Raw genomic sequence first — 22,602 nt, 5'->3', positions numbered from 1 at the left:
TCCAGTTCCCAGGGGATTCAGCACTTCTTCTGACCTCCAAAGGCAGCATACTCATACATATAGTATACATACATACATTCACGCAGAACACCAATATTCATACTATTAATCATTTTTTAAAAAGAGAAACCAGAGAACACAACTCAAATATTTGCCGAAAGAGGGCCTTTCTGAGATCAGAGAAATTGGAAGAATAAGGTAATAAAGATGAAAGTGACAGAAGATACCCACAAGATCCAACCTTTAATACCGACAAAGGAAAATTTCTGTAACCCAGCAAGCAGATAGAAATGAAATCTTAATAATGGGCCAATGCAACAGGCCATGCTAGTGACTGCTCTGTTTCTCAACTGGTTGAATTTAGAAGCACCTTTAAACAACAACAAAACATTTTGTCACAGCCTGACTCATGAATCTGTAAAATATGGGGGAAATGGGATTAATTTCTGCTGCAGAAGGGCAGAAACTGTGTAATATAACTATTTGTCCATCTGTGAGGTGGTTACATCACCTGAAGAAATATAAGTAAAATCAGATCTCTGATGAACTGACTTCTAGGATCCATCAGAGACACTTGGTTATCAATAGTTGAGATCTGCATGAGTATCACTGACTAGGAGCCCATAAAGATGGAGAGAATCAGTCAGTGTTTGGTGTCCATTTCTTCTGGTCTGATAGAGCTTAGTTTGCAGGAGAGTTAAGAAAAGAGATTGATTGAACAGGGACCTCATTAATTGCACGGGGTTTTTGTAGCTTTACTGAGCCTGATGGTAGGACATAATTATTACTCAGAAGAAGCTCTGGCAAATCTAAATGATAGAGGCCAACTGTCATTTATAAACCCAATATATAATATATAAATACAAAGTCAATCAAGATGAAATGAAAGAATGGAAAAACTGACCAAGAAGCCTGTAAGATTTGTGTCAAACTGAAGTTCCTAGAGAAGAAAATCAATAGAAGGCAAACTATGAAGATAGAAAACTCCAGGAAGGATTTAATGCCTATGCTAAGAGTTGATAGAATAGGCAATTATCCACCCAAGACTATTTGGTGCAAAGCTTTCTGAGGGTAGAGACTGTTTACCCAACTTGGAGCTTTTCAACAGCAAGGTGTGGCTGATGGAAAGGAAAGGGTGTTAATGTTGTCCTGGAGCTGTCCAGAACAAGGAAACTAACCCCAATGGCTGGCTGGAGTAAATCCCTTGTGCCAACGAACAAAGCCAGATCCACTGAGAATATCAGGATTTAAGAGATTCATGATGACCTCATGGCAACAATGTCGTATGGTTGAAGAGTTAAAAAAAAAATGCCTATGGATTATGGAAGATTAAAAGGAGTAGGATCTCCTACCAATACCCCTGTACCCAATATTGCTCTTGGCCACTTAGTGAATCCGAGGCCAGCTTGACAGTCTTGAGACCCTGTCTAAAAGACAAAGAAACAATAATAAAACGCAATTTCCAAAGTGAGAATAACAAGGGATCAGCAGTTTAAAATAATACAGCTGCTCAGTAGATAATCCTTTTATGTTAAATATAGCTAATGGAATTAGGTCAATAGGAATCATTTTGTCAGTGCTGGTGGAATGCAGTGGCATCACTGAGGTACTTTATGGCAAGGTCTACCTTACTCTATCACCACCAGTCTGAATAATTGAGGACATGAGGCAGACAATAAATGAAAAAATGAATCTTCCTTTACTGAGTTAATGAGAAGCAAGGATTATCAAGAATGTGCATTTTTAATTTTATTACTTCATTTATTTGATACTGGGTCTCATGGAACTCAGGATATGATCTCAGACTCATTCATTATTTAGCTAAAGATGCCTTAAACTCCTAATCCCTCTGCCTCTGTCTCCAAAATGCTAAGATTACAAACACACCATGATAAACTGAGGCAGACATGCATAGGGAGTGTTTGAGGTATGTCTACATTCCTCTTCTATAATGTACTTTTCAGCCTAAGATCCTGACTTGCATGTACTATGTATTCAAACCCCTCTCCTAACAATGCAGGCAATAGCCTAAAACTCCCACATGCAATCCAGCCACATACATACACAACTGAAAATAATGTAATAAGTTTAATAAGTTAAGAAACATTCATCAGGGCTGGAGAGATGGCTCAGTGGTTAAGAGCATTGCCTGCTCTTCCAAAGGTTCTGAGTTCAATTCCCAGCAACCACATGGTGGCTCACAACCACCTGTAATGAGGTCTGGTGCCCTCTTCTGGCATGCAGACATACATACAGATAGACTATTGTATACATAATAAATAAATAAATATTAAAAAAAGAAACCATCAAATTGAGATAGTTTCTGTTTAAATGTATTCCTAGCTATAACTGGGTAGGATATGATGGTAAAGAGGCTGATATGACGTGAACTAATTTTAGATGAGTGTGTAATAATACAAAATGTCCTAAGAGTGAAAAACATGAACAATAGAGAGTAGAGTGACACATACTTCAAATGTGTCAATCAAAATGGAGACCTGCCTATGTTATACCTCTTAGTAACCAGCCCCTCCTTTCTTTAGACCCCATAAAAAGATGCCCCAGTTAGTAACTGGGACCCTGAGCATTCTCTCACTTTTGTGCCTACTGTCACTCTTGACAGTCACTTTGATCCATTCTATTGCTTTACTTTTGGATAAAGTTTCTTTTCGATTTTGCAGTCTCTTTGTGCCCTTGTTTCAGCTCTTTGAAAAAGAGACCAAGAACCTCAAAACATTCACTCCAGACATTGACTATCCCGGCAAAACAATTATCTGTAGTTATTAAATAACAAGAAACTAGAACAAAGGACAGCAGAAGATATTTTTATACCATGTAAGTTTCCAGAGTCAAGTTCACTTGTCTAGTGGGTACCCGAGTGACTTGCAACCATAACCTCATCTCCAAGTTTGACTATGTAAGAGAAAGTTGTCAGTACTCAGTCAACATCATGCCACTTTGTAGGGAGTGGTATGAGTAGGCAGGTTGCTTGATTCTGGAATCTTATTAGTAGCAAATTTTGAAACAAGGCATTTCTATACATTGAGCTGGAAGTGGCAGAACATACTTGTAGCTGCAGTAATTTGAGAGGTAGGCACAGACTTTCAAGAATGTTATTAGCTACATAGCAAGTTTAAGGTCACCTAAACTAGAGTAGACTCTGTCTCAAATAAGCCAAAGGAATTGTATTAACAAACTTAGACCCAATTCACATGTGGTTTCCTTGAAGAAGTATTGAAAGTGAGCTGTTAGTCTGTCAATCAGGAATCAGTCCCACAGTGTCTTCCCTGAAGCTAGTTGTTTATTTTTTTTAGTATAAAATAAATATACTAAATAGATATTAACTAAATAGATAGTTAATGAACTAAAGAATAAAGAGGCCTATGCTAGCATAACAATGTTGGACATTCCACAGCATATTAGCATTTGGAAGCAACTGAATAAAAAAACAAACCAGTTGTGGTGGGCCACACTTGTAATCCCAGCATTTGGGAAGCAAAGGCAAGAGGATCAGGAGTTCAAGATTAGCCTACACGATTTAGAGTTTTATACTAACCTGAACTACATAAAATGCTCAACACAACAATAAATCAAAGCCAAAATAGAATCAAACAAAAGCCTTAGTAATGTCAGAAGATATTAAAGAGTTGTTGAGAATTCTATAGGAATCTCCCCTTTGGCTAAAATACCCGGCTTAGGGATTGCTAACAACCAACACTACATTGTCCCAACATGTTGAAATTGTTGAGAATTGTGTAACACATGAAAATAAGGAAAATTGCTCTAGATCTATGGTTTTCAACTTGTGGGTTGCGACCCTACAGTGGCAGAATATAAAATATCCTGCATTCAGATACTAAAATTCATAATAGTAACAAAATTACAGTTATAAAGTAGCAACAAATAACTTAATGGTTGGGGTCACCACAACCTGAGGAACTGGATTAAAGAGTCAAAGATTAGGAAGATGGGGAACCACTATTCTAGATGTTAATGAAATGTTGATGTGGGTTTGTTTTTTTAAACTTTGACCTTCAGAATGTAATTTTATAAGGAGGATGCAAGGCTTGGAGAGACTGGCTAAGGATGCCAACTCTCCACACAGGTATTTGGAATACAGTTCATGAAGAAATGTTCACAATAGAAAACAATTTCCTGGTTTCCAGCCTTCCAAAAACAAATCTTTCCCTCTTCTCCCTTTTAAAAAGGTTGTCTCCAAAAGTATATGCTCTACGATGTTCATAGCAGCATTGTTTGTGATAGCCAGAACCTGGAAACAACCTAGATGCCCTTCAATGTAAGAATGGATGAAGAAAGTATGGAATATATACATATTAGAGTATTACTCAGCAGTAAAAAACAAGGGCTTCTTGAATTTTGCATGCAAATGGATGGAAATAGAAAACACTATCCTGAGTGAGGTGTCCCAGACCCAAAAAGAGGAGCATGGGATGTACTCACTCATATTTGGTTTCTAGCCATAAACCAAGGACATTGAGCCTATAATTAGTGATCCCAGAGAAGCTAAATAAGGAGAACCCAAAGAAAAGCCTATAGGCATCTTCCTGAATATTAACCTTCAGCAAGCGATGAAAGGAGACAGAGACAGAGACCCACATTGGAGCACAGGACTGAAATCTCAAGGTCCAAATCAGGAGCAGAAGGAGAGAGAGCACGAGCAAGAAACTCAGGACGGCGAGGGGTGCACCCACACACTGAGACAATGGGGATGTTCTACTGGGAACTCACCAAGGCCAGCTGGCCTGGGTCTGGAAAAGCCTGGGATAAAACCGGACTCTCTGAACATAGCGGACAATGAGGACTACTGAGAACTCAAGAACAATGGCATTGTGTTTCTGATCCTACTGCACGCACTGGCTTTGTGGGAGCCTAGGCAGTTTGGATGCTCAACTTACTAGACCTGGATGGAGGTGGGAGTTCATTGGACTTCCCACAAGACAGGGAACCCTGATTGCTTTTCGGGCTGAGGGGAGGGGGGACTCAATTGGGGGAGAAGGAGGGAAATGGGAGGCAGTGGCAGGGAAGAGACAGAAATCTTTAATAAATAAATAAATTAAAAAAAAAAGGTTGTCTCTATTGTTCATGAGGAAGCACTCAGGGAAAGGTTTGGAACCTTGGATGAGGATGGTACTTTGTCAGAGGGGCCAGGAAAAAAGACAGGGAACTTCTGGGGCAATTATAGAGCAATTTGGACCATTATTACCATTACCTGGTGGATATCAGTGGATGGGATTGGACAGTAAGGGAGGGAAGGAAAATAGAAACGCATAGCTTCTTGTGTCTCCTCAGGTCCTAGCCACATTGGAGACACCTAAGGCAGCAGTTAGGGACATATCTTGCAGATTTATTTATTTATTTTGGTGACCTTAGGAAGGGAAGTAGTGTTTCAAGGGAGAGGAATAGGCCAGGCAGAAAGGAGACACTGTCTCTCAATCTAAGTTTCAAATTATTGAAACAATGGACCTTAAAGAAATGGGAATCTCGTGCTAGGATCAGGAAAAGACACCAGACCGGGAGTAGGAGTGTTTAGTGGTGGGGGAGGTGGGTGTATTACCTCTTGGAAAAAAATTTTATAGTTTTAGCCACTTGCCAGCCTGCCTTACTGGTTAAGAGTGAAGCTCAGACAATGGTGGGTGAGGCCATGTCTTGACTGGGACTGCTTAGATTTGCATATCTTTGGCTCACTATTTAAATTTTAATCTCAGTTCAGGACTCTAGAGATCTTTGGGGATTCACTGAATCTCTTTGTCCCTCTTCCCAATAAATCAAATAAATTTATTTTCTCTGTTTTCCACTTTTAATTTGTCCTTTTAGTTTGTTTATTGAGAGCAGGTGGTCAGATCCGGTTTCAGAACAGTCTGTGACTCACAGGTTCAGTGACAGGATTAATTTACAGGCAAAAGAGCATTTTAAGAATTGGGAGTTGCTAGACCTGTGGCTCACGACTGTATACCTAGTACCTGGGAGATTGATGCAAGAGGCTCACCTTGAGTTCAAAGCCAACATGGCTGACTGTATTATTCGGGATTCTCTAAAGGAACCGAACTGACAGAATGAATGAATGAATGAATGTGTGTGTGTGCTCTTAATATATAGCATATATTAATATATGCTATATATTAAAGTGACTTCCAGGCTAGTCTCCTGAACCAAGAATCTGGTAATTGAGAGTACATAAAGCTGGGCATGTCAGCTGGTTTTCAGGCTTTGTGGAAATCCTGAATAAGTGTGTTCTAATGCCTCAGCAGCAGGATAGATGGTCTAATCAGCAAGAAGGCAAGCAGGCAAAAAAGCAACAGGTTTCTTTTTCCTTTATATGGACTGACCAGATTTGAACCGGGTGCCCCCACTTCAAATGATCCAAGGAAGAAAAATTCCTTACAAGTTTGCCAGCTGCTTGGGTTGATGTGAGGTGTGGTCAAGTTGACAAACCAAGTTAGCTATCACTGCTACATAGAAACATTCTGTTTCAAAAAAGAAACACTGTCCCTAAAAAAGAGAGACAGTGTTGTTAGTATTAGTTTCTCCTTTCTTTAAATTGTAACTTGTGGCCTTTGTGTATTATTTTAAAAAATGCTAAGTGATGGTATGCCAGCCTTCTTTACTCCCCAAGGGAAGCCTCACCCCTCTGAGGAGTGGATGGGATGGGGGAGGTGGGGAGCGGGAGAAGGGGAGGGAGGGAGAACTGGGGTTGGTATGCAATATGAAAACAATTTAAATTAAAAAAGAAAAAATGCCAAGTGAATTCAGGAAAAAAAAGTGGAAAATTCTAGTTAAAAATTGGAGAATTTAATTTGCGCTGTTGAACAAATGCTGTGCAGCATTATGTTTCCACAAGTCTGAGGGATTTGGAGGTCAGGTCGCCAGGCTTTTTATTCTACGGTATCAGACTTCCAGTCTAACCTAGCCTACAGACCCTTTTCTTTTCCCTTTGCTTACTTCCCGACTGGCCATACATATTCTATTTAGATTAAGCGAAAAAATCCGGGGTAGAGAACAGAAGGGAAGAGGGAGGAGAAACTGCGGGTGTGGTTGTAAAACAAATGAAAAAAATTAATTAAAACATCATGTCATTTTTTTCTTCACAGACACACACCACACACACACACACACACACACACACACACACACACACACGCATTCCTGTAAGGCCCTTTAAAGTTGAATTTTCTTCCTTTCTTTTTTTTTTAAAGCCCAAAATCTGTCATATCTCTTCATTTGTTTTTAGCCTAGATCTGCTACTTTATTTCTTTTTGTTTTTAACCTAGATCTGCTACTTTATTTCTTTTTACGACAGGCCCTAACTAAGTAGCTCCACTGAGCTATGCAAGTGTGGCCTTGAACTCACAGCGATCCAAAGGATAAGTGCTGGTACTACAAAGACTTGTTGCCACAAGATCCAGCTGGCTTTGACAAATCTTTTTTTTTTTTTTTGTCTTTTCGAAACAAAGTTTCTCTGTATAAAAGTCGGTCAGTCGTTCTTGTGCCGACGGTTGCCATAGACCCGTGTGCAGAGTCTAGGCAGGCAGTACTCCGGGGAAGATCTGTGCACCTGCTCCTTCTGCTTTTCCAGTGTTTTTCTCCTTTGAGGAAGAAGACTTTGAGGAAGAGTCTGTCCCCAAAGAGCAGGAAATACACGGCAGAAACCTTAGGCTAAGCAGGGAGCGGAAGTCTCAGCTCAAAGGTACTGGGTACCTTTAAACAGTTTAGAAGCCCACGTGACCCCGAGAGCGCCCGGCCCAGCGGTCACGTGAGGGCGAGTGCAGCACTCGCAGGGGAAGCCGGGCTGTGCGGCTTGCGCGTCGGGCACAGCCTCCTGCTCATCCCGGAGCCGGGAGGGCGGGGAGCGGCGGAGGGATTCCGCGGTGGCGCCCCGTGCGCGTGCGCAGCGAACAGCTGTCACCCAGTGCGGAACAAGTCTTCCAAAGATCCCAAAAGCCTCGGGGGAGGCCGCACTTTCCTCTCTTCTGCCGGGTGGTGTCCGGGCCTCCGCCCGCGGCGCAGGTAACCGCTTCTCGCTCCGCCCGGAGCGGAAAGAGTGGCGGCCTCGGCCAGCCTCGGCAGGGCAGCGGCACAGGCCTGGGCGCTCCGCCGTGCACGGCCGTCAGCTGGGAGGGAGGAGGCGGCCGTGACAGCCCCTTCTGGGCCCCCGGGTTCGGGAACTCGCTCGCCGGCCTCCCGGGAGCCGAACCGAGGCGGCGCTGCTTCGGACTGCCGCGCCTGGGTGGTCTGCAGCGCCGACCGACCCGTCTGCGGCAGACGCCGGGCAGGCCTGGCCTGGGCCCCTCCGGGCCTCCCGTGGGTCGCTCTGCTCGGACCCGCGAGGTAGCAGGTAGCCCCCCCTCCCCCCTCGGGTTTGTGCTTGGCCCTGGCAGATGACCTTATGCGTTTTTCTGGCCTCCTTCTTGAGACCATTTCTTGTGCAGTTCCTGGAGGAGCCAGGATGCGGGGTAAACAGTGGGCGCTTAATAGATGCGGTACGATGTGGCGTGTGAACTGCCAGGCACAGGACGTGGTGTGCGGTGGGAATGGCACGGAGAAGGCAGGCGGGCTAGCCCGGGCTGGAACCTGCTGTTCTCTCTGCTCAGCAGTGGGAGCAGCTCCGCTCAGTTCGGCTGCTTTCGTCGTGAACCCAGGAGGCTGCCGTCGGTGTGCTGAGCCCAGCAGCCTCGCTCGCACGGCCTTTGCTTAGGTGTTCCTAAAGAAGACTTGGCAAACTTTTTTTTTTTTTTCCTTCACTCAATACAGTCATTCACACTTGGTAATTTACCCAGCACTGCTTAGAAAGCTTGAGTTAGACTTGCGGTCCGTTCCCGGGAGAAGCTTCTGATAGGCTCGGTCTGCTTAGGTTGGCACCAATCTTTGCCCTATTTCACCCACTTGAATTTTGCACTTAAGGGCGGCGGGGGGGGGGGGGGGGGGGGGAGCCACGGTTTCTATGACAACGTGATTACTATGCTAATTGAGAGCGTAGTGCTTAAAAATTAGTGGCTGAAAAAAAATTTATTTTTTTGCCTTTGTAGTCAGGGTCTTACTATTCGTAGTCCTTTCCGACCTGAATTCATGGTACCTGGCCTGGAGCTCAAGAAGATCTACCTGCCTCTGTCTCTCCAGTGCAGGGATTCTTGGTGTTCACATTCACATTTCTGCACTGCTACTGACTATTTACTCTCTAAAAAATTTACGGTCAGAGAAACCCTGTCTCGAAAAACCAAAAAAAAAAAAAAAAAAAAAAAATTTACGGTCCCAGGCTGGGATATAGTTCAAATGATAGGGTGAATGCTTAGTATTCGAAGACCTTAGGTTCAATTTCTAAGACTGGAGAAAAAGAAAAGAGAAAAAAGTTCGACTTTTTTTTAAAACTAAGTAGCGTGGTTACTCAAGTTTTCCTGAAGCTTGTTGACCTAGTAACCTTCCATACCTTGTTTTGTTAAGTACAGCCACGTTGTTCAGGAATTTTAGGCCCTTCCCATCTTAGCATTACGAGTTTACACCCTAATGTTTACAGCTCTCCACAGAATCGGTGATACAACAAAATATAACTCAGGACTGCATTGTTTTACTAGAAAATGTACTTAATTACTACCTTAGCCCCTGTGTCCTTTCCCTTTGTCTTGGGAAAGGCTGTCTCTCTTAGCCCACCTGGGTTGGTGGGTGACCTTGAATTCAGGAACCTTCTGTCAACTACTTCCTGGTAGGGGTTACCAGCATTTGACTTCAAAGCAAGGCGCTGAAGTCACGCACTCCTCCAATCTACCTTCTAAATCCTTTGTCTTAACAGTATTTCTTACTGCTTGCAGTTATGCCTTTAATATTTACTTATTATTATTTATTAAAAATTAAATGATAAAATTTTGTACTGCCATTAAGTTCAATATGTAATGAAGGTCTTTAAAGATTTTCTTTTCTTATATATTAATGTTTAGTCCTCCTATAAGTACCATTTCTTATTTATTTTTATTTAAAATTTTTCATAAATATATTTTGGTTATGTTTTTCCCTGCACCAACTCCTTCCAGATCCTCTCCACCTCTCTACATACTTTGTGTTTTGTCTCTCTTTCCATGCCCCCAAACCAACCAACCAACCAACCAAAAATCAAAACAAAAAACAGTAAGTCCAAAAATTCACGACTCAAACAAAAAATGTATACACACACAGAGGGGTGCCAAGGGAGGGAGGGAGGGAGGGAGACAGACAGAGACAGAGACAGAGAGAAGAGGGGGGTCCTTTTTTATTGTGGCCAACTACTTCTGGGCCTGAGGCCTGCCCTGGAGAAAACTGACTTTGATTTCCCTTTGCAAATAGCTTCTTGCTTAGGGCTGGGAGTCTGTGTCCACTTATTCTTCTCAGTGTGTGTTGGGGGGAGACCTCATCTAGCTTGAACCTATACAGACTTGTGTGTGGTGCCACAGTGTCTATGAGTTCACATGTGTCTGTCATTCCTGTTGTGCCTGGAAGATGCTGTTTCCTTGGGCAATTCACTGGCTTTGACTCTTTCTACCTCCTCTTCGTATAGATTCTTGAAACTTGGGGATGGAGGAGTTTGGTGAAGATATTCCATTTATCCTGAGTGCTCCGAAGTCTTTGATTCTTTGCACACTGCCCAGTTGTAGGTCTCTGGGTTAATGACTGTCTTCTGCAAGAACCTTTTCTGATGAGGGTTCAGTGAGGTATCTGTGGGTATAGTGATATGTCATTAGCAGTCATTTTATGCAATGTTCCTTTAGCAGAAAAACAGTAGTACATTTTCTCCCATGTCCATGACTTACTTCAAGTGTTTGACCACTTAAGCCATGTCATTTATGGGTTCCACCTCATGGAGTGGTTGGTTACTCCAGTAACACTAGTCTACCTTGCAGTCAGGTTACTGTTGTAGGTTACAGGGTTTGTAAATGGGTGATATTGATGATTACTTTTCTTCTCTGGCAGCATGCAAAGTACCTTTCAGCACCATGAATCCTAGGCAGTAGGGGTAAAGCTTCTGTTTAGATACCAGATCAATTTTTCCGAGTTTGATAACAGAAGTAGCTGATGAGTAACCAATAGCTTTGGCAAAAACCTGTGATTTTTTTTTTAAATAATTTATTTTTATTTTATGTACATTGGTGTTTTGCCTGCATGTATGTCTGTGTGAGTCTGTGTCTTGGAGTCACAGACAGTTGTGAGCTGCCATGTGGATGCTGGAAATACAACATAGTTCCTCCTAAGAGCAGTCAGTGAATGCTCTTAACCACTGAGCCATCTCTCCTGCCCCAGTCTGTGATGTTTTGCAGGCATGTCTATGGGGCCCATTTGGTTATTGACTCAAAAAGATGTAACCGATTCCCAGCAATGGGAATTTGTGGCATCCGATATGTAGTTGGGGTGTTGTCTCCTCTACTATATGATGATTCCATTTAGATTACTTTCATAGGTGTATATTTTTTAGGAAACTTCTAAAGTAGGATTCTATATGGTTTTTCAAAAGGCCTTCAGTGCTCTTCCCCATAGTCCCTCTTTTACTGTGCCCTTCCATTTCCCTACCAATTTGGTCTTCCTATTCTTCCTTCCCCTTTATTTCTTCATAGCACTATATTTTATTGTTAACAACTGAATACTATTTATTGTATAAATGTAACACATTTTCATTATGCATTCCAATAGTTTATTGATACCTAGGCTGCTTACAATTTCAGGGTATTATGTATAGAGCAGCAATGAACATGAATAAGCAAGTATCTTTTTAGTAAGATGTAGAGTTTTTTGGATATATGCAAGGAGGTAGCACCATTCCTGATTCCAAGTTATTTTACAAATTTAGTAATAATAACAACATGATATTGTTATAAATGCAGACATATTACTCAGAAGAATAGAATTGATTATCCAGACATAATTTCACACCCATGTGAACTCCTGAACTTAGATAATGAAGCCAGAAATACACACCGGAGAAAAGAAAGTATCTTTAACCATGGTGCTGGTTAGACCGGATGGCTGCACGTAGAAGAACGAAAACATATCTTCATAAGAAAATGCAAATTAAAACTACTTGGATATTTCATCTTAACTCAACCTGAATAGCCAAGATCAGTAAAATGACAACACATGCTGACAGGAATGGATTATTCATTCTGGTGGGAGTGCAAACTTATAGAATTAAGTGTGGAGGTTCCTCAGGAAGCTGAGAATCAATCTGCCTCAATTCTGCTGTTTATTTTATTTTGGGGGAACAGGTCTCACTTTGTAGTTCTGGTTGATCTGAAACTCACTGTGTCCACCAGGCTGGCCTGGAATTCCTGGAGAACTGCTTGCCTCTCCTTTCAGAGTGCTGGGGTTAAAGGCTTGTGCCACCATTCCTTTCTCCTCTCACTGCTCTTTCTTATTTGATTTTGTGTAAAGTCATTGCCCCCCTTTTTTCCTTTCTTTTTTTTTTTTTTTGTAGTATTGGGGATAGAACCTAGGGTTTTATACATGCAATGTGTATCTTTGTTTTTACGGCTATAGAGAATGTTGTGCATCCTAAATATAAATTTAAAATACTAGTGTTCAATGAAACAAGATCAACAAGAACAGTCTGGACAGGGAGTTGACACATAATTCATAATTTCCTTCATGTTTGATGTTTAATTAGAGTTAGACAGACTCAATGTGATAACTCATTTTATTTTCCAATCACCCGGCTTCCAAAGCCTCTTGAAATTAACTGACACACTGAAAAGGCATTGCTTTTCATATTCCATGCTAGCTGGGTCTAATCCCGTCCATGCAGTCAGAATAATCCCTTTAAGAAGTTTATCCTCGGCCGGGCCTTGGTGGCGCATGCCTTTAATCCCAGCACTCGGGAGGCAGAGGCAGGCGGATCTCTGTGAGTTCGAGACCAGCCTGGTCTACAAGAGCTAGTTCCAGGACAGGCTCCAAAACCACAGAGTGTCTCGAAAAACCAAAAAAAAAAAAAAAAAAAAAAAAAAAAAAAAGAAGTTTATCCTCCTTGCTCCACCTTCTAGCCTTTCTTCATTGTAGAACCAGCCTGTAGTTTTGATCACCTGGTCACTTCTCATTACACTCATTTGTTTCCTTAGTTCTAAGGAGGGTTTGATACTTTGTTCTTACTCCTTTTGATTTCAGTGCTACTCTGTTTTATACTTCACTGTTTATTCAATTTAACTACCTCACCCCCTTTCTGAAAGCTCTGCTGGAATTGAGGGTAGTTGAGTGCACATTTCTGGCCTGTAATCCCAGCCATGCGTTGGTAGATGCAGGAGGATAAGGAGTTATAGCTCAAATTAGATTTATCTCAGGGACTGCCTGGGCTACAAAAACAAAAGAAAAGAAGCCAACTGTTCAGTTGGAGTTGTTGTCTCTTTAAGTCAATTTCTCTTTAATCCTGCACATTTGCCATGAAGTACGTTTGTTAAAGTCTTAAACAGTTATTCTGTTTTCTTCCTTCCCCATAGCCATTAATAGTGGTTATTACTTTTGCTAATGAAGTGGTTGGTAAATTGTTGCTCTGTGTGCATCTTCTAAATTTTCTTCTGTGAATCATGGTTAAACTTGTGAAGAGGAGAAAAGTTTTAAAATCCATAAAATAATAAATATATTTTAATATATATATATATATATATATTAGACATCATAAAAATTCATGTCTTTTAGAAAGTCCAGGAAATAAAAGGAAGAAAAAGAAAAGCCTTCAGAGCTGATGTGTAGGATGGGTGTCTTATCCTGTAATCTCAGCACTTGGGTAGGCTAAATCAGAAGACTCTCAAGTACAGTGTTCTGTGGGCTATGTGGCCAGACCTTGTCACAGGATAGTGGTTTGGGTGTGTCATCACTATTAGTTTTTCTTTTTTTAATTAAAAAATGATTTGTTTTTATTTCATGTACATTGGTGTTTTACCTGCCTGAATGTCCAGGGTGTCAGATCCCTGGAAGTGGAGTTAATAGTCATGAATTTCTGTGTGGGTGCTGGGAATTGAACCTGGGCTATCCGGAAGAGCCGTCAGTACTCTTAACTATTGAGCCATCTTTCCATCCTCTTTTTTTGTTTGTTTATTCAATTTTACTTCCTATAACTTCTAATAACTTTGATATTTTAGTTTAGCCATGAATTAATCAAAAAATTCTTTTGAGTCTCGTGTCTTCTAGAGTTTTTTAGGGTATGGTATCATGAGATTACTATTAGTTGTTTACATGAAATTTTTTGATAATGAAATTAAACTAATTGTTAGAGAACAGAATTTAGTGTCTAAGAGTGAAGTATATGTCAAATAGCTTCTTTTATTTGGATGAATCTATTGATTAATATATATGAGATTTTGCAGTAGTGATTGCAAATGGGATAAAGGCCCATTATTTGTACTGTTAATTTTTGCTGGGTGGTATATTCTATATACATTAAAAAAGAGTAATATGTACATTGTTCTAAAACATTTATTGGATATGGGATGCCGTCGAGGCAAAAGCCGACAATTTTCATTTTAAAGGGAATAAGAGGTAGTTTATTCTGTAGCCATTTTGAGTGACCACAGATTTAGATTACCCCAAATTTTATATTCTTATGTTGAAGCAATTTGTGCGAGGGTTCTGTCTTTCTGTGGGACACAGGCTACTGTGGCACTCACTATACAGCCCACTAACTACGTAGCTTCCAACTCCTGCTTAAGTCTCCAGAGTAGGTGAGGTTATAGGCCTGGCCCTTCTTGTTCTCCAGTTTTCCGAAGACAGGGTCTTATTGTCCATATTGATCTTGAACTCAGTGTATCTCAGGCTGATCTTGAACTTGTGATTTTCCTGCCTCATTTTCCCTAGTGCAGGGAATATAGCAGTGTCCTACTGTACTTGTACCCCTCTCCATTGTCTTTGTTTTTTTTTTTTCCAGGCATGGTTTTGCTTTACAGTCTAGATGGTCTTGAATTGATGATTGTCCCGCCTCAGCCTCCAGAGTGCTTTAGGTATTGGAATTATTGCTAATGTCCAGAGCTACTCCCTTCACCCCCCAACCCGCCCCGCTCCCCAACCAGTGCTGGGGCTCAATCCTGGTGAATGCTAGGCAAGTATCTTACCTCATTGAGCTACATCTCCAGAAATGTTGACTTTTATTCCTTTTTCCATTTTGTCATGGAATTTTCGTCAGATTGTACCTAATAGGCAACCTACTTGCATCTCACTGCCCACCATGTATACAAGCCTTTATTCTTTCTCACCTGGATTTTGATAAATTGTCTCCTTTGTGCTCCCCCTCCTTCAGCCTCTCTTTATTTCACTTCTTTTTTTCTTTCATTCTTTTTTCTTATACAGTAATAAGAAATCAAAATGTGACTGAGATCACTTTTCTACCTCACTTTTTCCAGAATAGGTAACCTTAGAGAGCTATTATTCAGTGAATGGTATGAAAAGACGTTTGGGTTTGGGAACTGCAAAGGTTAAAGGGAAGAAGTCCAAAATTATTTCCTGGCATACTAAGATAAACTGCAAATTTCCTTTTCTAGTCTTTTCTTTTTCACCCTCTCTGTCTTGCTTTTAATTATATTTGCCTCCTTACTATCTCTTAAAGAAAAGAGCCTAAGGAGACTCTCCTTTGTCTGAAATAGCTATCTTCCATATACATACCTATTTATTTCTCTTTTTCAGGCATCTCCTGAGTTTTATTTTTCTGAAAGGCCTTCTTTTTCCTCCATTGAGACAGGAACTATCCTTGCAGGCATCTCCTTAGTACTTACTATTGTAAATCAGAATGCCTGAAAAGCAGCTTTGTCTGCGGAGACTGACTGATTAGAATTTCAATGCTGTAGAGAGGTTGGAATGTTGCAGGTCTAGAGGGTAGCAGCTCCCTTATTGTGGAGTCCTCTGCACCCAGTAGCCATTTGTACCAGAACTAACATCTTGTGACTAGTAATTAAAAACCTTTTGGAATCTGTTAACTTAGTTTCCTCTAATTAATGGATAAGAATGTTAGCAAATCCCACCAATTTGTTTTCAACTTGCCTTGATTTATAAGTCTTTGTTCTGTAAAACTATAAGACTCCATGAAACTGCTTCCATGTTGGACCATGGAATTTGGAGTAACTTAAATCTGTGCTTCCCTGGGACAAAACCAGTCAAAATTGCTTCAGAATAAGCCATCTCTTGCTCTCTCTTATTCTCCTTAGGATGAAAACTGCTTTTTTTTTTTTCTTTTCTTAAAATGAGATGTGCATTTTTTGCATTAACATTATTTACTTATTGTGTGTGTTATTCCATTAGTGACAGGACTGTTCTGTACTCTGAATGCTTGTGGAACTAAAGTTTGTTTAATGGCTAGCTGTATTTTCAGTTTCTTCAGTGACTGCTACCTCTGCTCAGAGAAATATCAAGGCTACTCCTGTACTTTGGTCAAAAGAAAAGGAATGTTTCATTTCATGTACCAAGTATGTTTTGACACAAATATTTTGTAGGCTGCTTAGAGTTTTCTGCTGGCATTTATTTATTTATTTGTTTATTTTGCTAGTGAAGCAAATGAGTCTTGTTTGTTGTTTTGCTTTTTGTTTTTGAGATAGGACTGTGTAGCTGCCTCACCTAGAATTTGGTATATAAAACAGGCTGACTTTTGAAGTGTGAATCCTCTTCCCTCTGCCTGCCTTTCAAGTACCAAGATTATAGGTGTATTCTATCACCCTTGGCTAATCTGTTTTCTGAGTAACTTTTCTCTTGTTTAGAACAATTGTTTTCCTTTTCCCAAATGTGCCATTTTATGTAAAGACTTTTTAATATTTGACACTTCTTTTTTCTGATTTATTTCATTTGTAAGAGTATATATATATATATATGGGGTGTGTATATATATATGTATGTATGTATGTATGTATGTGTATATATCACATACATTCCTACAGATGGTTGTTAGCCATTGTGTGGGTGCTGAGATTTGAACCAGGGTCCTATGTAAGAATAGCAAGTGCTGTTAACTTCTGAGCTTCCTCTCCAGTCTCCTGATATTTCCAGCATGCCTTTCTTTTCAGGACTTGATAGCTCAATGGCTAGTGGGAGAGTGCCAGCATTGGGAGAGGCAGCTGCTGTGTATAGCGTGTGTGTAGACAAGGAGATGGAGCAGGGGGTGGCCCATTGAGTCCTATATTGGACAGTGCTGTATTACCAAAAAAAGGAAGCAGACAGGCTACTTCAAGGGGAGGAATATTTAAAGTCACGTGTTTAGCTTGTTTGAGAAGGTTAGGTTAAATACTGTTAGAGGGTAAAGTACATTTGGCTTTCTGTATTTGAGATTTCTGGATCAATGAATTGAAACTACAAAGGGTTTGTAAAAATTTACATCTGACTAGACTAAGAATGTAGCTTAGTTGATGGAGTATTTGCCTAGAGGCTTTGTGTTTGATTCCTATTACTACATAAACCTTGTGTGCACATGCCTTTAATCCTACAGTGTGGGAGGTGTAGGCATGTGGATCAGATGATCAAGGTCATTTTTAACTACATAACAAATTCAAGGCCAGTCAGGGTTTTATTAGAGGTCTCAAAAAGAAAAATTGTATTTGCATTTAAGTTTATTCCCCGTGCTGGAAAGTTCTATATCAACTTGACACAGGCTAAGGGAGTGAGCCTCAAGAACATGTCTCCATAAGGTTGGCTGTAGCCAAGCCTGTGGGGCATTTCTTAATTAGTGATTGATGGCAGAGGGCCCAGCCCATTGTCATTGTTGTCGTGACTGGGCTGGTGGTCCATGGTTCTATAAAAATGCCGGCTGAACTCCTCAATGGCTTCTGCTTCAGCTCCTGCCTCAGGTTCCTGCCTGGTTTGAAATACTATCCTGACTTCATTTGATGATGAATTGTGATATGGAAGTATAGGCCAAATAAATCCTTTTCTCTCCAAGTTGCTTTAGTCATTTAGCCTTTACATTATATTAGGTAGTATTAGAAATGATTTAAAGGGTAGAGAAGATGTATGTAGGTTATATGCAAGCAGTAAGCAACTTTATGTGACCGATTTGAATATCTTTGAATTCTGATTTCCTGTGGAAAGGGTCCAGTATTCTGTGGATGCCTGGGATGAGTCCATGATTGTTTTGCAAGGACTCCTAAAGAATTATAAGTTTGCTATATAAAATGAAAGTCTTGCGATTAATTATTTTTTATTGTGCGTGTTATGTATTTATATGCATGTGGTGTTTGTAAGAGTTTGTGTGACTATACAAAGAAAGGGACCAGATAGAAGGACATCAGGTGTCTTGCGATAATATGTTCCACCTTATTTCCTTGAAACAGGATCTCTTAGCTGAACCTGGAGTTAGGCTGGCAGCCAGTAAATCCTTTGATCCTTCTATCCCTGCCTTCTCCCACAATGCTGGGGTTACAAAACATGCCATGTTTGACTTTTAACATGGATGCCAGAGTTTGAATTCAGGACTTAATTTTTGCACAATAAATGTCCCTTCTTAGCGGAGTAAGCTCCTCTGGTGCTCCTATTCCTATTTTCTGTCCTCAGTACTTTAGCCTAGTTTCTAGTGGTTTTGTCATGTGATTGGTTTATAAATGATCATAGAAAAGCATGCTATAAAAAGGTGAAAGCATACTTCAGCTCTGTGCTACGTATGATGAACATTTTCCGTGCAGTGTACATCCTAGGCTTTTATATATGTGCATGTGTGAGTAAGATAGTGGAACTTGTATATCTGTGAGAGACTGCACTTCCAGAAAATTCATTTTTACTTGGAAAGGTTTCATTGAGGTCAGCAGTATAGTCAGGTCTGTGATTCTATACCCAGGATAGGAACATGTCTGGCAGCCAACTGAGGCCAGGAAAAGACCTGAAAGTCTCAGAGAGGTGGGAAGGAATGGACAATAACTAAAAGAAGAGTTCCTTTTCCTTTGGTAGACACATGCTATGCTGGTGAAGGCCACTGGTAAGCACAACTTCAGTAATTCGTTGTTAATAGTCACATTTTCTCTGCAGAGACATCTGTAGCCATCATGGAGGTGGTGGAGGTGGAGAGTCCTCTGAATCCCAGCTGTAAGATAATGACTTTCAGACCTTCCATGGAGGAGTTCCGGGAGTTCAACAAATACCTCGCATACATGGAGTCTAAAGGAGCTCACCGAGCAGGTCTTGCGAAGGTGATTACTCAGACTAGTCACAAAAAAAGTATCATTTGAGTTTAAATTATATTTTTAGTTTTGTTGTTGTTATTTGTTTCTTTCAGTGAAATGTGTCTGCTATGCTTGTTAATCCAACTGGAACACTTAATTTTCTTAAAGAATATTTATTTATCTTACTTCTCTTTGGATTTTTTTTTTTTTAATGCTAGGGTGTGTTCTATAGTGGTTTCTTCTTTTCCTCTTCCTCCTCCCGCTTGTCTTCTCTCTCTCTCTCTTTCGTTTTTTTTTTTTAAGACAAGGCTTCCAGAGGTGTGAATGTATCAGTTTTCATCTATTTCTCATAGAAAACATCTATTAAATTGAAGGTTAAGGTGATTCCTTTTCTGTGTTCCGTTCCTTGCTTCTACTTTTTCTTTTTATTTGTTTTACTGTTTTGAATCATGGCCGTCCTTTCATGGCCTCCCAAATGATGGGATTATAAGTCTTGCCTACCATGCCTGTCTCACTTTAAAACAACAATTTGTAGAAGTGTAACTTACGTAAGATACAGTGTCTTCATTTATAGTTTGTAATTCAGTGTTTCTTGTTTGTTTATTCACTTAGATGTGTAGTGGTCACCACCCTATCATCATCACAAACAGAAACTATATATTTTAAATAGTTATTTTCAGTTTCCTAGTGTCACTGCACCCGTAGGCAACCACAGTCTGTGTTCTTTATCAAGTTGCCTTTTTACCTATTTTTTTTTTTTAAAATCAAACTGTATGTGGTGTGGGTGTATGATGTCTGGGACTGACATATACCACAACCCATCTATGGAGGCTAAGGACAACTTTAGAGTTGGTTTTCTCTTGCTACCTTGATATAGTTCAGTCTTGATTGTCAGGCTTCTATAGCAAACGTTTTTACCACTGAGCTATATCACCAGACCTTAGCTATTTTGTTTGTTCAAGTGTGAAGTGCTTGTTGTGTACCAGAGTGTGTTGGTGGAGGGCACACAGACAGAGTGGACCAAGTCTTTGCCTCCATTAAGGTTCTATTTTAGAGATAAAAATATTAAGAGTGAAAGAATCTAGGCTGGGAAACCGTGGCTCAGTAGGTAAAACATTTGCCACCCAAGTTGTGAGGACCTAAGTTCAATCCCCAGAACCCAGTAGGATGTCTATTGTAATCCCAGCCCTCCTGTGGCAAATAAAGACAGGAAGATCCTCAAAAGCTTGTGGGCCATCTGGACTGGCATAGAAGACCACTGTATCGAAAGAGTATAGGTAGGAGGTGAGGATACACATCCTAGGTTGTCCTCTGACTTCCACTAACTGGCTATGTAAGCTACAAAGAACTTTGGATCATTTGGAGTTGGAGTTATGAGTGTTATCAGCTACCCAATATGGGTCCTAGAATTGTAATTCTGGTCATCATGATTGAGCAGCAAGTGCTTTTAGCGATCCATTTCTGTAGCTCACTTCTGTTGTAACTTGTTCTTACTCTTTGCTCCTTTTGGCTTTTTTGGGGACATTCCACCCAGCTACCAAATAAATAAATACATAAAGTCTTATTCTTTCTTATAAATGCTTTGCCCTAGCTTGGCTTATTTCTAGCCATCTTGTCATAACTTAAATTATCCCATCTACCTTTTGACTCTGGGCTTTTGTTCTTTTCTATTTCTGTATATCTTTTCTTTCCTTCTTATTCTGTGTTTGGCTGTGTAACTAGCCCTTTTTTCTTGCTCCTTGATCTTCTTTCTTTTCTGTCCTGCTTTTTCTCCTTCTATTTATTCTGACTGCCAGCTGTATCTATCCTTTCTCCTGCCTTGCTATTTGCCCTTCAGCTGCTAATTAGATGATAAATCAGGTGTTTTAGACAGGCAAAGTAACACATTTTTACAGAGGTGAAGAAATGCAACATAAAACAATGCAACACATCTTTGCATCATCAAACAAATGTTCCACAACATAAACAAATGTAAAGTACCACAAAATAATATTCCACAACAGGTAGCCAAGGCTGGATTCAAACTTGCTAAGTGTTGGAACCACACCCCACCAAGTTTAATAAGAATAAACATCAGAATAAATAAGAATAAACTGCAATGAGAAGTGAAGATGGGCTTACAGTTATGCTTAGTGTGACAAAACATTTTCATGAATGAATGGTTTTTGGCTCAGTTTTAGGATACTCAGTTTTAGAATGCTCAGTTTTAGGATACATCATGGTAGCCTGGACATCAGGCAGCTGGTCACATTGCATCTACATTATGGAAGCAGGGAGAGATGAATATTGTTGTTCAGATTGTTTTCTACTTTTTGTAAAGTTCAAAATCTGAGCCACACTTGAGGTGGGACTACACATCTCTGTAGTCCCAGTCTAGGGACACAATCTAGGTCAGTCTCCTAGGTGATTTCTGTCAAGTTGTCAATCAATGTTAACCATTAAAGTTGGGAAGGAAGATGTAATAAATGTTTTCTTGTAGTGTTCTTTTGCTATGTTGAGTTGAGACAATGTTTGAAAAACTGGCTTCTATGTAAAAATGAGTTTGATGTTCAGGGCAAATATCCACAAGAAGTCTTACTGGGAATAGTGTGCTTATCTGGAGCTCTTGGTAGCTTAGGACAGTTAAAATGAAAAATGATCTGTGAGGATGTTCATTTATTCTTGTTCTTAAAGATATGTAATTATATCTTTAAAAATAATTATAAATAATGTGCTTAGGGTCATAGGAATGTTCATCAAGGTGCTAAAGACTATGTTGCAGGTTTAGATCATAAATTATATTTAGAGCTTTGAAGGAGCTACTGTCTCAGGAGATGTAGCCTTCCAGAATATAATGAAAATGTATCTGTGTAGCAGGCTTTCTTTTAGATCACCAACCAGCTCCCAGATCATGACATGGAGACTTTTTATTATTTATAAATGCTTGGCCTTAGCCTAGGCTCATTTCTTGCTAGCTCTTATAACTTAATTTAACCTGTTTCTCTTCTATGTTTTGCCTCTGGGCTTTTTAATTTTCATTCATTCTGTATGTGCTAATCTGTATCTTGCTGGCTAGTGACTGGCCCTGAATATCTCCCTCTTTTTTTTCTCCCTCATTCTCTTTTCTCTCCTCCTTCTCTCAGCCCACCAACTCTGCCTATCCTTCTTATGCCTAGCCATTTAGCTTCTTATTAGACCAATCAGGTGCCTTAGGTAGACAAGACAACACCTTAACATTGTTAAGCAAATACAATGTAAACAAATCTAACACATCTTTATATAGATAAAGTAATAATCCACAACATATCTTAATTGGAAACTTTTCCTAGAGTACTTTTTTGTTTGTTTTAATTGCAGGTCAGTTTGTTAATGTATAGATATTATTTGTGATTTGTTTTTCTATAGACAGTTATTTCATTATATAAATGCTTGAGACTGGCAGAGCCTTTTGGTAGGCTGACCCATTTCATTGAAATTATGGAAACCATTTTTTTCTGGACTTCCCATATCTGTTCTGTAGGTCAAATGTTGTGGACAA

At 40.1% G+C, this 22,602-nt stretch overlaps 1 protein-coding gene across 4 annotated transcripts in view; it reads left to right on the top strand.

The window, feature by feature from the left end:
• The first annotated feature begins 7,823 nt into the window (after positions 1–7,823).
• Positions 7,824–22,602, top strand: part of Kdm4c (lysine demethylase 4C) — a 170,939-nt gene continuing 156,160 nt past the window's right edge. Inside the window, exons 1-2 of one of the 4 annotated variants that reach the window (XM_041632462.1) lie at positions 7,824–8,025; positions 18,952–19,112. In XM_041632462.1, coding sequence (XP_041488396.1) covers positions 18,969–19,112 — 144 coding nt within the window. In that variant the 5' untranslated portion in view covers positions 7,824–8,025; positions 18,952–18,968. Of the gene's footprint in view, positions 8,026–18,951; positions 19,113–22,602 lie in introns of those variants that run through there. The other 3 variants (XR_005972367.1, XM_041632460.1, XM_041632463.1) reach the window with 3 other exon arrangements.

This window comes from Microtus oregoni, unplaced genomic scaffold (assembly GCF_018167655.1).
Source record: "Microtus oregoni isolate MIOR12 unplaced genomic scaffold, Mior012 000041F_ref0000270, whole genome shotgun sequence".
NCBI lineage: Eukaryota > Metazoa > Chordata > Mammalia > Rodentia > Cricetidae > Microtus > Microtus oregoni.
Note: the sequence above shows the minus strand (reverse complement) of the source record. Positions and strands in the feature narration are given on the sequence as shown.